The following is a 17,463-nucleotide window of genomic DNA, read 5'->3' on the forward strand; positions in this document are numbered from 1 at the left end:
AGAGATATCAGTGCCATTTTTAAAAGAGAGAGATACTGAGTATTGAAATTCCTAAGCCTAGAAACCACCAGTCTACCAACTGAAGAATTGTGAGAGAGGGTGGGGGGAGGTGGAGCGGGGAGAGAGAGAGAGATGATCAGGTACATACTTTGGAAAAAATTTCTCAGGCCACAGAGTGGAAGATGGATTGTACCAGACGAAGCCAAAAGGCAAAGGTATACATAAAAGTTTATTTCAATTGTCCTGGTGAGAGTCGAGAACCTGAATTTAGTTGGAAACATTAGGGAAGGAAGAATGGATAAGAAGTGAAAGGTACAAAAGTGGTAAAATATATTGGATTTAATGCCAGGCTTGATATGGGTGAAAAAGATGATTTAGGTGACTTGGTCATGCCATTAATCAGAGTTAGAACTATAGAAAGTGGAACTCAATGTAGGATTGAGTTATATTTGGGGCATGTGATTTTGTAAAGCACCAGAGTATTGTTGATTTTTTTTTTTTTTTAAATGCCTAAAGCTGTTAGGACTTCTTAAAACATCATCTTCCCCTGACTTCTGAATAGCACATTTTTCTGGTTTTCCTCCTACCTCACTGGGCATCACTCAGCTTCCAGTGCTGGCTACTTCCATCTGACTTCCAAATGCTGGTGAATTCCAGGAATTAGTCTTGGGTTCTTTTGGGTTTCTGCTCTACTTTTTCTCTCAGTGATTTCATCCAGTCTCATTTCTTTAAATACTTTCTATACCCTGATGGCCTCCCCCACCTTCCCTCTTCAACCCTCCAGAATAGCATACCTACAGCTTACTGGACATTCCTACCTAAGTGTCTAAGACACATCTGAAATATAACAAATCCAACAACAAGACTATTGAATCAGAGCTGCAGCTGCCTGCCTACACCACAGCCAAAGCAACACACGATCTGAGCTGTGTCTGCAACCTTCACCACAGCTCACAGCAACACCAACTACTCAACCCACTGAGGGGCCAGGGATGGAACCCTCATCCTCGTGGATACTGATCAGGTTCGTTAGCCACTGAGCCACAATGGGAGCCCACAAACCTATTTTTAAAACTCCAGTGATTTCCTATAATACTTAATATAAAAGTCTAAGCTCTTCCCAATATATTTTTTTTTCCTTTTTATGGCTACACCTGCCGCTTATGGAAGTTTCAATGCTGAGGTTCAAATTGGAGCTGAAGCTGCCTGCCTATGCCACAGCTACAGCCATACTGAATCTGAGCCATATTGGTGGCCTACACAGCACCTTGTGGCAATGCCATTATCCTTAACCCACTGAGTGAGGTGAGGGATCCAACGTGCATCCTCATGGACACTATATGTTGGCTTCTTAACCCACTGAGCCACAATGGGAATTCCATAAAAGTCTGAACTCTTGACCATGGCCTACTTATCTGACCAACTTTGTAGTTTTGTACCTAGCTCTCTCCCTCTAGCTCATAAGCTCGATCACAGCTCTTTTCTGCCTCAGAAACTTTGCTACTCCAGCCTTTGCCTGGAAGACTCTTCTCCAGAGCTAATTCTTTCTAGTATTCAAGTCTTAGTTCAAAGTTCTCTCTAGCTCTACAACTTAATATTTTATCCCCTATCCTTCCCCTAGTCACTCTATACATTTCCTTGTTTTAATTTCTGCATAATGTTTATTAGTATAAGGAAAATTCCCTGCTTCCTTCCTGACTTCTTTCCTCCCTATCTCCCTTCCTTTTTTCCTTCTTTCCTCCTGCTCTCCATTCCTTTCTTAGTCCTCTCTTTATTTATGTTTCTTACTCTCCATATTGTAGACTTCATCAGAGAAGGAATTTTATTTTTTTGTTAACTTCTATATCCCTAGTGTCTGGAACATACCAACAGTCCTGGCATATCATGCAAATGCTCTGTGAATATGTATATATGCATTATCTATTTATCTACATATTTCTCTCTATGTTTATGCTATTGAATGAGATGATCGGGTTACTTTTCATAATAAAACTGTCATTAAACACTATGTTAAAGGTGCTCAAATATAGAATATTTGAAAAGGAGCAGGCATTTTCCCCCAAAGAATGGAGATGAAAAGAAATAACATATGCTTCATGTTGCTGTTTTGCAACTTTGTTTTTCTTTTTTTGGCAGATTGGAGTAACAAGCAGAGTGGTGGGTGGGTAAAGTTCTAGAATGGGACAGGAGGAGCAAGAAAGAAATGGAGTAATAGATTACATAAAGAGAAAATAATGGGATGGGTGTAGTTTAGTGAAAATTGAATCACCACAAATTACTCAACTCTGGATTTTCTGGACTAATAGATGGGAAAAGAAGTATGAATAAATCCAAAGCAAAGGAGGTAATTTGAAAAATTCTGTTTGATTTTAGACTTCAGCCAGAGGTACATGAACCACAGATGTTCATCACCCTTCTCAGGACCACGTTCCTTTTTGGCAGCCCAGGTGGGATGACCAGAAATGAAGTAAGTAGAACAAGGCAACCCTGGTACTGCCCTGCCCAGGCTCCACAGCTCACTGTACACATTCTGCTTAGCATTTTAAACTAAAAGAGCTTCTGGTGAAAGCAAATTACATCCTGAAACTTCTCCAGAATAGATAAGTTCTCATTCAGTCTGAAAACCTATGTTCCCATAGTTTTGCCTTCTTAATCTATTTCCCATCTTCAAAACCTAAACACACCTTATCCATCCTTATAGACTCTGCCCAAGTTCCAGCTTCTGTGAAGATCTGCCCCAAATTTGAATCCAAATGAATTTTTCTTTCTGATGCTTCTGTGACATGAATATTTTATTGCTTAGTAGTTATTCCATGAACATGTATCCTGCTCTAGAGGTTATGGAATATCTATATCATTTATTGTTTTTGGAATCTAAAGCATTACCAGCTCACTTCTGGGCTAATAGGAGGTGCTAAAAGTAGATAAAAAGAGGGCCCTAATCACATATACTTGCTCAAAGTGGAAAACCTGCTGGAACCCTCTAAGATGAATCTTTTTTCTTCTCCATATAAATCTTTAATGACATTTTGGTTTTTATTTCTGCCATTTATTTAAAAAGTGCTAGGAAAATAATTTCTTATTTGCACATGAAATAATGCACTGCTTTTCAGAATAAAAACACATGAGTCATTTTTGTTTTGAATAATTTGGTATATTTGGGTATATTCTATTTCTGGATAAATAGTTCAAAATAGGATTTTAGTAATGCATGTGTGATACATACTTAAAAACAAAGTATCTTCTTGAGTGTTTGCCTTTGTTGTAAATTCAGTCATTCAAATTGTTGTCTCTCAAGACCCAAAAATGCTAGGGCATTGCCAGCTTTGAGTTTATCCTGAAAAAATGAAAAGGAAAGATTTTAATTCAAAGCATTATTTAATGATTTTTAATAAATATTTATTAAATATCTTTATCAGATTTAAAAAAATCAATTCTCTAATGTGATAGAAAAATATTATTAGCAGGTTAAACAGTAAGTCTCTTTGACCATGTTTTACCCTACTACTATTTTTAAAATTATAGTCATATATTTGTATTGAATAATCTTTTAAAAGCAAAAATATAAATGATGTATGGTATATTTGTGCTTTTTTTATTTTCCCTGCTTCTCAAATATGTCGACAATCATGGACAAAACAGCTGGAGTTTTTGAATTTCTGAACATGGAAATAATATGTATTTATGTTACAAGCAGTATGTGGAAAATGTGTATTTGTGTTATACTTACTTTTGTAAGAACAATTTTTCTTTTTAGAGCCGCACCTGTGGAATATGGAAGTTCTCAGGCTAGGGGTTGAACTGGAGCTGCAGCTGCCAGCCTACACCACAGCCACAGCAACACCAAATCGAAGCCGTATCTGTGGCCTATGCCACAGCTTGCAGCAACACTGGATCCTTAACCCACTGAGTGAGGCCGGGGTGGAACCTGCATCCTCATAGATACTAGTTGGATTCTTAACCCACTAAGCCCCAATGGGAACTCCCTGCAAATGCATTTAAATAAGATAATAAATATAGTGATAAGCTTAAACAAAAAATAGAATTACAATATGACCCAACAATTCCACTCCTAGTAATATATAAAAGACTTAAAGGAGTTCCTGCTGTGGCATAACAGGATCAGTAGCATCTCTGGTGTGCTGGGACACAGGTTTGATCCCTGGCTCAGCACAGTGCCTTAAGGATCCAGCTTTGCTGCAGCTGCTGCTCAGATTTGACCCCTGGCCCGGGAACTCCATATGTCCCGGGGCACCCAAAAAAGGAAAAAAATAATTAAAAACATGTTCATAACAACACTATTCACAATATCCAAAATACAGAAACAGCCTAAGCACACATCAACAGACGAATATATTTTTAAACCTGATATATACATAAGTGGAATATTCAGCCACCAAAAGAAAAGTTCTTTTTTTTCTTCCAGTTTTATTGAGATATAATTGATATACAACACTGTATAAGGTTTTTTGAAAACTCGAAAGTGATAAGATATAAAAGTAAATCATAGCAGACATATAATAGTAATTATTATTATTTCATTAAAGTCTTAATCCAGATACTTGGGGTAATCTGCTTTCAGTTTAATTTTGGTTAACATTATACAAAGTTTTTCATTTTCAAACTTTGATTTAAAAAGAAAAAAAATCTTAGCTTCCTGCTTTAATAAGTAAATATTTAATAATTCAAGACTTCTGGTGCCTTAAAGGTGGGTAAGTGCGAAAGGAGGCACTTTCCAGTTCATAACTTGCAACTAGTACATATCGAAGAGGACTCTTCTTGGCATCTATTGTGCTTCAAGCCTACTATGATGAGTTGTATCTTTAACGACTAAAGCAGAGAATTAGAGTCAAAGAGAACTTTTGGATTCTAGGTTAGAAGAAAGCCAAGACTTATGTAAAAGGATTATGACTAAGACTTTTCTAAGATTTGTAAGAATTTTTATGTCCCCATGTTTTCATTTTGGGCCATCCCTATCCCCTGGTAGTGATTGAAAGTGGTCTTAGGAAGAACTTGTTTTTTTTGGGAGTGGGTGTAGAATGGGAAGAGAGAGGAAGTCTGAGGACACTGCATCTCATTTTAAACTTATTTTGGCTGAGGACTTAAGGGGCAGAATAGGCAGTGGCAGCATTAAGGCACATTTACTCACCCTAAAAGTCAAATGCTACAAGAAAAAAAAAAATCCAGTTACTTGATTTTTATGGATGCTTGAGTCCTGTTAATCAAGACTTTAGTCTCAATAGTGAAATAACTAGGATCGTTACAACTTTTGAGATTGGTAGATTTGTAATAGAAATATTAAATGAAAAAAAATTTAAAAATTAAAAAATTTTTCTTATTCATCTAACATGCAAACCTAAATATATTATTATAATGTGCTTCTTTACAGTCTTCTTTCTTGTCTTTATGAATTTAGTTGTACTAGGTTGACTTTTAAAATTTCCTTCACCCTTTAATAGGTCACCTATTTCTGGAGATCAAGTAACAATTTTAGGAATATTAAGTGTAATGGTTTCTCTGTTCTTTGCTATCACATTTCAAAGTGTTCTGAACCCAAACACAACTAGAGCAGGAAAATTCAGGAAGAAGACCAAACACACCTTAGTTTCTGCATCAAATTCATCCATGGAGTCTATCAGTTTCCCAGGTTCCAGCTCACCTAGTGGAAAGGGGTAATCAGTTCCCAAAATGACTTTATCCTGAAAAAAGAAAAAAACTTTTATCTCTAATTTTGTATAGAATCAAAGAACCTCTTGTAAACTTAGTTATATTCACTTATTACAAGCACTTCTATGGTAAAATAACAAATTTCTTCCTGATTAGTAGAAATAAACTGATCTAAAATTTTAAAGATTAAATGGATTTAAAATTTATTCTGACATTTTCTCCAGCAGGTGTCGCTATTAGGTCTCTCAAAGCTGCAAATGAATCCTCATTTCCATTATTTATTTATTTTTAAATAACTAAAATACAGAATACTCATATATAAGTAACAGACATTTGTTGAGTAAAACATGCTGATTCTTCAGATGAAATTAGGGATTCTATATTTCTTTTAATGATGCATTGCAATTGATCCCACAATTTTTGAAAATATAACCAGAATTGAAAAAGAAAAAAATAAAAAACAACTAGATGAAAAGAAAAAAACAGAACAAGCAAACACCAACCAACCCCCAAAAAATTTCTACCTCTATAAACTAGATTATTGTTTGTTTTTTAAATTTGTAGCTTTCAATTTCTGTTTGACACTTTGTACAACAAAGCATACAGGATTATCTGTCTACAAATATAAAAAGCAGTATGTCAGGCATTGTGCTAAAATCTAGATTACCCTGGTCAACAAAACTGAAATGGGAAGAGGGAGGGATCAAGATGATGGAGTAGGAAGATCCTGAGCTCACCTCCTGCCTCACCAAAATTACAACTGCTTATAGGGTAACTATCTTTGAAAATAACCTGAAGGCTAGCAGAAAAGATTTTCCATAACTAAAGATATAAATAAAAAACCACTTGACAGGTAGGAGGGGCAGAGACACGACCTAGTCAGGACCCACATTCCTGGAATGGTGATCTATAAGTGGGAGGAAGATCACAACTGTGGAGGCCCTCCCTGAGGAGCAAGGGGTCCAGGTCCCACCCTGGGTTCACTGACCTGGTGGTCCTGTCCTGGGAAGATGAACATACAAATGTCTTGCTGTGAAAACCAGTGAGGCTTATGTTTGGGAGAGCTAGAGATTGAGGAAACAGAGACTCCATTCTTTTTTTTTTTTTTTGTCTTTTTGCCTTTTCTAGGGCCACTCCCTCGGCATATGGAGGTTCCCAGGCTAGGGGTTGAATCGGAGCTACAGTTGCCAAGCCTACACCAGGGCCACAGCAATGAGGGATCTGAGCCACATCTGTGACCTACACCACAGCTTACAGCAACACTGGATCCTTAATACACTGAGCAAGGCCAGGGATTGAACCTGAAACCTCATGATTCTTAGTCAGATTCATTAACCACTGAGCCACAACAGGAGCTCCAAGACTTCATTCTTAAAAGGCATGTGCACAACTCACTTGCTTCAAGTCCCAGTGCAGAAGCAGTAGTCTGAAAGGAGCCTGGGTTAGACCTACTTGCTGATGTTGGAGAGTCTTGTGGAAAGACAGGAGGCAGCTGGGACTCCCCATAGGGACTGAGATGCTTGTGGCCATGATTTTTGTGATCTTGTTCTACTATGCTGACACTGATACTGGTGCTCTTTTGGAATTCTCCCTCTAGCTTGTTAGCACCAGGGGCCAGCTCTACCTACCGTCACATCTGCCACTGTCAGCCTTGCCTCAGCAGAAGGGCTCATACTGGTCATATGGGGGATCTCCCTGGAACATCTGATTTTGGTGGCCAGAAGGAATCTTGATGCTGGGCCACACTGGACATCTATATAAGGCCAGTTCTGCAAGATTGGGAGTTGTAACCAACTACCTAATACCTAGAAATAAGCTTAGAGAATTAGGCAACATTAGGAGACAAAGGAGTATGTTTCAAACAAAAGAACATGACAAAAAAGAGCTAGGTGAAAAAAAGAGCTAAATGAAATGGAGATAAGCAATCTATTTGATAAAGAATTTAAGGTAATGATTATAAAGATGCTCACCAAACTCAGGAAAAGAATGGATAAACAGAGTGAGAACTTGAACACAGAGTTAGGAAATATAATGAAGAACCAATCAGAGCTGAAGAATACAATAAGAGAAATGAAATATATACTGGAAGGAATCAATGGTAGATTAGATGATGCAGAAGGATGAATCAGTGATCTGGAAGACAGAGTAGTAGGAATTATCCAAGTCAGGAGTTCCCTTCATGGCACAGCAGAAACAAATTCAACTAGGAACCATGAGGTTGTGGGTTTGATCCCTGGCCTTGCTCATGCCATGGGATCTGGCATTGCCATGGGCTGTGATATAGATTGCAGATGTGGCTTTCTATGGCTGTGTTGTAGGCCAGTAGCTATAGCTCTGATTGGACTCCTAGCCTGGGAATCTCCGTATGCATTGGTACAGCCCTAAAAAAAAAAAAAGAAGAAGAAGAAAAGAAAAAAAGAAATTATCCAAGCCAAAAAAGAAAAAAGAATTTTAGGAGTTCCCGTCATGGCTCTCAGTGGTAATGAACCTGACTAGTATCTGTGAGGATGTGGGTTCGATCCCTGGCCTCCCTCAATGGGTTAAGGATGGCATTGCCATGAGCTGCAGTGTAGGTCACACATGCAGTTTGGATCCCGTGTTGCTATGGCTGTGGTATAGGTTGGCAGCTGTAGCTCCGATTCAACCCCTAGCCCGGGAATTTCTGTATGCCACACTTGCGGCCCTTAAAAAAAAAAAAAAAGTAAAGAAGAAGAAAAGAAAGAAAGATGAAAAAGAATTTTAAAAAATGAAGATAGTTTAAGGGACCTTTAGAACAACATCAAGTGTACTAGCATTCACATTACAAGTGTCCCAGAAAGAGAAGAGAGAGAAAGGGGTAGAAGATGTATTTAAAGAAATAATGGCTGAAACCTAGGGAAGGAAACACATTCAAGTCCAGGTAATACAGAGAGTCCCAAATAAGATGAACTCAAAGAGACTCACACCAAGACATAATTAAAATGTCAAAAGTTAAAGGGAGAATTTTAAAGGCAATGAGAGAATTTTTTCCCCTTTGTCTTTTGTCCCTTTTAGGGCCACTCCTGCGGCATATGGAGGTTCCCAGGCTAGGAGTCTAATCAGAGCTGTAGCTACCAGCCTATGCCAGAGCCACAGCAACACCAGATCCAAGCCATGTCTGTGACCTACACCACAGCTCACGGCAACGCCAGATCCTTAACCCACTGAGTGAGGCCAGGGATTGAACCCACAACCTTATGGTTCCTAGTCAGATTTGTTTCTGCTGGGCCACGATGGGAATTCTGGCAGTCAGAGAATTTTAAAGGCAACAAAAAACCCACAGCTAGTCACAGGCAAGGGAACCCCTATAAGACCATCAGCTCATTTTCAGCAGAAAATCTGCAGGCCAGAAAGGAATGGCATGATATTTTTAAGGTGATGAAAGGAAAAAACTTATAAGCAAGAATACTCCAGGGGGCAAACTTATCAATCAGAATTGAAGGAGAGAAAAAGAATTTCCCCAAGAAACAAAAGCTAAAGGAGGGAGTGGGATGGACTGGAAATTTGGAGTTAGTAAATGCAAACTATTACATTTAGAATGCATAAGCAATGAGGTCATACTATATAGCTCAGGAAACTATATCTAGTCTCTTGGGACAGACCATGATGGAAGATAATATAAGAAAAGAATGGGAGTTCCCGTCGTGGCGCAGTGGTTAACGAATCCGACTAGGAACCATGAGGTTTCGGGTTCGGTCCCTGCCCCTGCTCAGTGGGTTAACGATCCGGCGTTGCCGTGAGCTGTGGTGTAGGTTGCAGATGCCGCTCAGATCCCGCGTTGCTGTGGCTCTGGTGTAGGCTGGTGGCTATGGCTCTGATTCAACCCCTAGCCTGGGAACCTCCATATGCCGCGAGAGCGGCCCAAAGAAATAGCAAAAAAAAAAAAAAAAAAGAAAGAAAGGAATGTACGTATATGGGTCACTTTGCTGTACAGCAGAAATTGGCACAATGTTGTAAATCAACTATACTCTAATTAAAAAAAAAGTTGAAAGTAAGAAGTAAAAAAATAAAAACCCAGAAACAAAAATAAAGGAGTTTATCAACACTAAGTTAGCCTCACAAGAAAAGTTAAAGGGTCTTTTTAAGTGGGGGAAAAACGCCATAACCAGTATAAGAAAATAAAGGCAAATATTTAGAGAAGGCAGTAGATCAGCCACTTTAAAAAGCTAATATAAAAGTTAAAAGACAAATGTAAAATCAACTGAAACTACAATAAATAGTTAAGGAGTACATAAAGTAAAAAGATGTAAACCATGATGTCAAAAACATAAAATGTGTGAGGGTGTAAAAATGTAATGCTTTTAGAATGCATTAGAACTTAAGCAACTATCAGCTTAAAACATTCTGCCAGGAGAAACCCTACAATAGATATACAAAAAACAAAAAAAGAATCAAACAACACTAAAAAAAAATCATCAAATAATAAAGGTAGTAACTAAAAGAAGAAAGGAACAGATTTGTTCCAGTGATGTTCACTAATTTGAAAAGATGTGTGAGCCCCTATATTCATTGCAGCATTATTTACAATAGCCAAGGTTTGGAAGCAACCTAAGTATCCATCAGTACATCAATAGATGAGTGGTTAAAAAGATGTGGTATATATATTAAAAGTGGGATATTACCCATTCATAAAAAAGAATGAGGAGTTCCGTCGTGGCTCAGTGGTTAACGAATCCGACTAAGAACCATGAGGTGGTGGGTTTTGATCCCTGGCCTTGCTCAGTGGGTTAAGGATCCAGTGTTGCCGTGAGCTGTGATATAAGTTGCAGACACACTTGGATCCCGTGTTGCTGTAGCTGTGGTGCAGGCCGGCAGCAATAGCTCTGATTAGACCCTAGCCTGGGAACCTCCATATGCCACAGGTGCAGCCCTAGAAAAGAAAAAAAAAAGAATGAAATCTTGCCATTTACAACAAAATAGATGGACCTAGAGGGTATTATGCTAAGTGAAATAAGTCATACGAAGGAAAACAAATACCATATGATTCCACTTATATGTGGAATCTAAAAGCAAAAACAGAAAAAAATGGGAACAGCAGAACAAAACAGAAATAGACCTGTAGAAACAGAGAACAAACTGGTGGTTACCAGAGGAAAGGGGTGTGTGTTGGGGGAGGGAGCAAAATAGGTAAAGGAGATTAAGGAATACAAACTTCCATTTATAAATTAAATAAGCCATGGGAACTTATGTACAGCACAGGGAACATAGTCGATAATTTTGTAATTACTTCTATGGTGACACATGGTTACCAGACTCACTGCAGTGATTAATTTGTAACATATGTAAATGTCAAATCACTATGTTGTATACCTGAAAGGAATATGACATTGTAAGTCAACTATAATTTTTAAAAAGTACAACAAATAAGATTTGTGTAGTGGAATAGTACACAGTGATAAATGAAAAATGAACTTTTTTTTTTTTTTTTTGCAGGGGGAATCCCAGAAATGTTCCCTCTCCTTAGGAAACTCATAATCTAGTAAGAATGAGACATTAAATCAATAATGGCAGTCTATCAAAATAAAGTAAGAACACATTTTCAACTAGAAATTTTACTTCTAGAATACATCTCACTCATGCGCATGTAATGGAAATATACCAGGGAAATTAGTTGCAGTATTATTTGTAGCAGCAAAAGAGTATCAAACTAAATTATAGCATATCCAAAAATAAAAGGAATGAAGGATCTTATATATGCTGAAATGAAGTAATCAAGTTATTTGTAAACAGGACTGATCTTAAAGTTATAAAAATGGGAGAAGTCTAGGACCATATACTTGCTATGCTCATACTTCTAATAAGGGACATATAGGCACATAAATATATTTTTGTATGTGTACATTTCAAGAATGGTAGCAAAGAAACAAGTAACATTGGTTGCCTCCATAAAAAGACTAGGATTCTAGGGTGTAGAATATACCCTTTCTTTTTTTGATATATAATTCACATACTGGTAAAATTCACCCTTTAAAAGTGTATAGTTCAGGAGTTCCTGATCTGGTGCAGTGGGTTAAGAATCCGACATTGCCACTGCATGGGTCACAGATGTGGCTTGGTTTCCCTGGCCTGGGAACTTCCCTATGCTGCAAGTGCAGCTTAGGGAAAAAAAAGTATACATTTCAGTGGCTTTTGGTATATTCATGTATTTGTATAATCATTCCCACTAATTCCAGAACATTTTTATCATCCCAAAAGTAAACCCAATGCTCGTTAGCAGGTACTCCTTGTTCCCTCCTCCCTCTAGGCCCTGGAAAATACTAACTTACCTTCTGTGTCTATGGAATTGCTTCTTCTGAGATTTCATATACATGGAATCATGTAATATGTTGCCTTCTTTCATTTAGTATATCATTTTCAAAGTTTATCCATGTTGTAGCCTGAACCATTATTTCATTCCTTTTTGGGCCAAATAATAACCTATTGTATAGACATACCATGTTTTGTTTATTCATTCACCAGATGGTAGACATATGGATTGTTTCTACTTATTGGCTATTATGATAATGCTTTTCTGAACAGTTGTATACAAGTTTTTGTGTGAACGTGTTTTCATTTATCCTGAAAGTGGAATTGCTGGATCATATGGTAAGCCCATGTTTAACATTTTGAGGAACTATTTTTTACAGAGGCTGCAACACTACAATCTCAACAGCAGTGTATGAGGGTCCCAATTTCTTCAAATCCTCACCAGCATTTGTTATTGTCCATCCTTTTGATTACAGCTATCATGATGGGTTTAAAGTGGTATTTCACTATGGTTTTGATTTGCCTTTCTGTAATGACAAATTATGTTGAACATCTTTTCATGTGCTCATTGGCCATTTGTATGTCTTTGGAAGAATATTTGTCAGATCCTTTATGTCTTTTCAAGCCCACGTGTTTCCTTTTTATTTCTGAGTTGTAAGAATTGTTCATATTTTCGGAATACTAGAGACCTGGATTATGACTTAGAACTATTTTCTTCATTCTTCTTCATCAAGTGGCTTGTCTTTTCACTTTATTGATTGTATGTTTTGAAGCATAATTTTTAAATTTTTGATGAACTTAATCTATTTTCTTCTGTTGCTTGTGCTTTGGGTGTCATATTTAAGAAATTATTGCCTAAAAGGTCACAAAGATTTCCAGCTGTGTTTTCTTCTAAGAGTTTGTAGTTTTAGCTCTTCCATTTAGGTTTTTGGTCCATTTTCAGTTAATTTTTGTGTATGGTGTAAGGTGTAAAGAAGTGATCCAAATTTATTATTATTATCTTTGCATGTGGATATCCAGTTATCCCACTACAGTATGTGGAAAAGACTATTCTTTCGTCATTGAATCGTATTGGTAACTTTGTTCAAAGTAAGTTATCTTTATGTCTGTCCTTAAGCCACTACCATATAGTTTTGAGTACTGCATATATCTGTGTAGAAAGTTTTGAAATTGGGAATGTGAATTATCCAACTTTGTTCTTTTTAAAGTCATTTTGGCCATTCTGGGTCCCTTGCATTTCCATATGAATTTTAGGATCAGCTTGTCAATTCCTGAAAAAAAAAGCCCCTGGATTTTTGATAGGGATTGCATAAATCTGTAGATCAATGTGAGGAGTATTGCCATTAACAATATTAAGTTTTTCAGCCAATGAACATGGCATGTCTTTTCATTTATTTAGATCTTCTTTAATTTTCTTCAACAGTATTTTGTAATTTAGTGTCCAAGTCTTGCACTTCTTTGGTTGATTTTACTTTTAAGTATTTTATTCTTCTCAGTGGTATTGTAAATGGAATTGTTTTCTCAATTTCATTTATGGATTAATCAATACTAGTAGTTAGAAATATGGGTAATTTTTGTATATTTATCTTATATTTTGTATAACTTTTGAGTGTTTATTTTTTACGTTTATCCTTCAACCTTGCTGAATCTGTTTATTAGCCCTGATGGCTTATTATTGGATTCTTTAGGATTTTGTATATACAGGCTCATATTGTCTGCAAATAATTTTTTAATTCCTTTCCAATTTATATGCCTTTTATTTACTTTACTTGCCTAATTTCCCTGGCTATAATCTCCAGTACAGTGTTAAATAAAATATTGAGAGCAGAACCTTTCAATATTTTACCATTAAGAATGATGTTAGTTGTGGGTTTTTGATATTTGAGAAAGTTCCTTTGTACTAGTTTTTGAGTGTTTTTATTGTGAAAGACTATTGGGTCTTGTTGAGTGCTTTTTCACCATTTATTGAGATGATCATGTAGTTTCTGTCCTTTATTAATATGTATTATGTTGATTGATTTTTATATATCGAAACAACCTTGCATTTCTAGGAGAAGTCCCAATTCATCATGGTGTATAATTCGTATTATATGTTGCTAGGTTCAGTTTAAAAAGTATTGTTGAAGAAATTTGCATCTATATTCACAAGGGATATTGGTGTGTAGTTTTCTTGTAATACTTTTTTCTGGTATTGTAGTAATTCTTGCCTCATAGAATAAATTATGAAGCATTTCTTTTTTACTTTATTTGAAGAATAATTGTGAGGCTTGCTTGTAATTCTTTTCCAAAATTTTGATATAATTCAGCAGTAAAGCCATCTGGCCCTAGGCTTTTTTTGTGTGGGAAATTCTATTTAATTAAATTAATTAATTAATTAATTAATTGCTTTTTAGGGCCGTACCTATGGCATATGGAGGTTCCCAGGTTAGGGGTCTAATAGGAGCTACGGCTGCCAGCCTACGCCACAGCCACAGCAGTGCGGGATCTGAGCCACGTCTGAGACCTACACCATGGCTCCTGGCAACAACGCCGGATCCTTAACCCACTGAGCAAGGACAGGGATTGAACCCGCAACCTCATGGTTCCTAGTTGGATTCGTTAACCACTGACCCATGACAGGAACTCCCTTTAGGTCGTAGGTCGCAGATGCGGCTCGGATCCCGTGTTGCTGTGGCTCTGGCATAGGCTGGTGGCTATGGCTCCGATTAGACCCCTACCCTGGGAACCTCCATATGCCGCGGCAGCAGCCCAAGAAATGGCAAAAAGACAGAAAAAAAAAAAAAAAGATAAGGACTAAAGAGTCTGTTGCATTTGGCAGCCTTCTTAAGTGTACTTTCAGTGGGGTGATAAAAAGAAAAACCGATGCACAGGATGCAAAAGTAAATGAATGGTGAAAAAATGTTAAGTGTTGACTATATATATATCTCTTAGCTTGGGTTTCCCTCTTCTCCTTAATTTTTACTCTTTTGGGCCCTGGAGCAGTCTCATCCATAAAGAAAGGTCTAGCTCCTAAGCCTCGATTCTTGAGTATGTGGCTGCCTGCTGGACACCTCCACTTGGCTGCCTTACAGAAAATTAAAACTCCACATATTATCTAATATTGAAGTCCTCATTTTAATACTTATGCAACACCATGTTCATTCTGTCTCTCTCTTGTTCTCATTTTTGTACTCACTCTCCCCCACATCCCCTCCCACCCCATTCCATCCACTTGTTGTCTTGATATCTTGTTTGTTCCTCTATCCTTTTTTATTTCTATTTGTCCCCTGGAAGCTGACTTATATGTACTGTACAACAGGCTCCTTTGACCTCAGGCTTCTAGTTGAGTTTAGCCAATGGGCAACATAGGCAGGAGATTGGAGAATGGAGGAAAGTTACACCAGCTTTGTCTGGAATCATCAGCCTGGTTCCAGCTAAAAATTTCAGCATTGTTAGCAGACCCTTTTCACAAGAGCCCTTCTGTCTTCAAGTTTTGGCCTGGAATGGTGATGGAGCATCCCATACCTTTGTAGATAATCCATTCATTAATTTTTTTCTAATTTTCTCAATTCAAGTATACAATCTTATTTTCTACTAGGCTCCGGAATGAGTATCACTGTGCTCTTGTTATACCCAATTTTATTAATAGTTTCCTGACTTTACTAGGTTTATCCTCGGGTTGGAATGCTTTATCTAGCCCTAAACTTCTATTTTTAATTGACTAATTAATGTGGTGGACTTTTTATTTTGACAGAAATTTCAAATGATTAGATAGAAATGTTGCAAGATAATTCAGAGATCTGCCATATAACCTTTACACAGATTCAGCAGTTGTTTATATATTGCCGCCTTTGCTTTATCATATTCTCTGTATAGGTATTTGTGTATATATGCACATTCTTCTTCTTCTTTTTTTTTTTCTTTTTAGGGCTGCACCTGCAGCACATGGAGGGTCGAATGGGAGCTATAGCTGCCAGCCTATGCCACAGCCACAGCAACTAGAGATCCGAGCTGCGTCTGTGGCCTGCACCACAGCTCAGGGCAACACCAGATCCTTAACCCACTAAGCAAGGTCAGGGATTGAACCCACCACCTCACGGTTCCTAGTCGGATTTGCTTCCTCTGTGCCATGACAGGAACTCCTATATGCACATCCTTCTGAATCATATGCAAATTGGAGACATCATGTTCCTCTGCTCCTAAATCAGTTTATTCCTAAGAGAAAGGACATTTTCTTATATAGCCATAGTATAGTTCTTAAAATCAGGAAATTTAACATTGATATAATGTTATTAGATTATCCCCAGACCATAATCATATTTTTTCAGTTGTCCCACTAATGTGCTTCAGAGATAATTGTTTTTGCTGGTTGAGGATTCAATTGATAATCACTTTTGATTTTTTTTTGTTTTTTTTTTTTTTGTTTTGTTTTGCTTTTTAGGACTCCACTTGCAGCATATGGACGTTCCCAGGTTAGGGGTTGAATCAGAGCTGCTGCTGCCAGCCTACACCACAGCCACAACATGGCAGGAGACACTTTAAGATCACATATGTATCTTGTTCATCATCAAACTTTCAATAATGATATTATCATTCAATAATGACTTTATCATTCGGTAATGATTCTCTATCATTTTTTTCTACATTAATTTTTTACAGTTTTATTTTTTTAATTTTTAGCTTGTTAGGACCATACCCATGGCATATGCAAGTTCCCAGGCTAGGTGTCAAATCGGGGCTGCAGCTTCCAGCCTGTGCCACAGCCACAGCAACACCAGATCTGAACTGCATCTGCACCCTGCACCACAGCTCATGACAATGCTGGACCCTTAACCCACTGAGTGAGGCCAGGGATCAAACCTGCATCCTCATGGATACTAGTCAGATTTGTTACCACTGAGCCACAATGGGAACTCCAATAATCATATATTAATTTCATTGTCATGTCTGTGAAGTTTCACTTAATTTGAAACATTTAATCTTTGTGTGTGTGTGTGTGTGTGTGTGTGTGTGTGTGTGTGTGATCACTCTTGACTTGGATATGTATATTTTTTTACTTGAATATTTTTTGTTTGTTTGTTTTTGCTTTTTGGCCATACCCACAGCATGTGGAATTCCTGGGCCAGGGATTAAACCTGCACCACAGCAACGACCCAAGCTGCTGCAGTGATAACACCGGATCCTTAACCCACTCACTGTGCCACAAGACAACTCCATTACTTGGATATTTTTAAAGGAGGCTATAGTCCAATTTTTTTACAGAATATCCCCTACTCTATTTTACATATTTTATAAAATGTCACTTTGTGTTTGATTTTTCTTAATAATTACACATTATACATTTTTGGTAGAAATTCTATAGAAGTGAGATTATGTCTTTTCAGTGCATCATGTCAGGGGCACATGATACCAGTTTTTCCCAGTATTGGTGATGTTTGATCATTTAGTTAGGCCGGGACCCACTAGGCTTCTCTATTATAAAGTTACTCTATTTGTCCTTCATGATTATTAAGTAATTTGTGGGGAAACACTTTAAGATCACATGTGTATCTT

The 17,463-nt window shown here is 37.4% G+C and overlaps 1 protein-coding gene across 2 annotated transcripts in view; it reads right to left on the minus strand.

Annotated features, from left to right (window-relative positions):
• Positions 1-3,132: 3,132 nt before the first annotated feature.
• Positions 3,133-17,463, minus strand: part of ACMSD (aminocarboxymuconate semialdehyde decarboxylase) — a 76,334-nt gene continuing 62,003 nt past the window's right edge. The window contains exons 9-10 of one of the 2 annotated variants that reach the window (XM_047772064.1): positions 5,601-5,699; positions 3,133-3,337 (exon numbers count right to left, since the gene is read on the minus strand). In XM_047772064.1, coding sequence (XP_047628020.1) covers positions 3,275-3,337; positions 5,601-5,699 — 162 coding nt within the window. In that variant the 3' untranslated portion in view covers positions 3,133-3,274. The remainder of the gene's footprint in view (positions 3,338-5,600; positions 5,700-17,463) is intronic. The other variant, XM_047772065.1, reaches the window with a different exon arrangement.

This window comes from Phacochoerus africanus, chromosome 3 (genome assembly GCF_016906955.1).
Source record: "Phacochoerus africanus isolate WHEZ1 chromosome 3, ROS_Pafr_v1, whole genome shotgun sequence".
Classification (NCBI taxonomy): domain Eukaryota; kingdom Metazoa; phylum Chordata; class Mammalia; order Artiodactyla; family Suidae; genus Phacochoerus; species Phacochoerus africanus.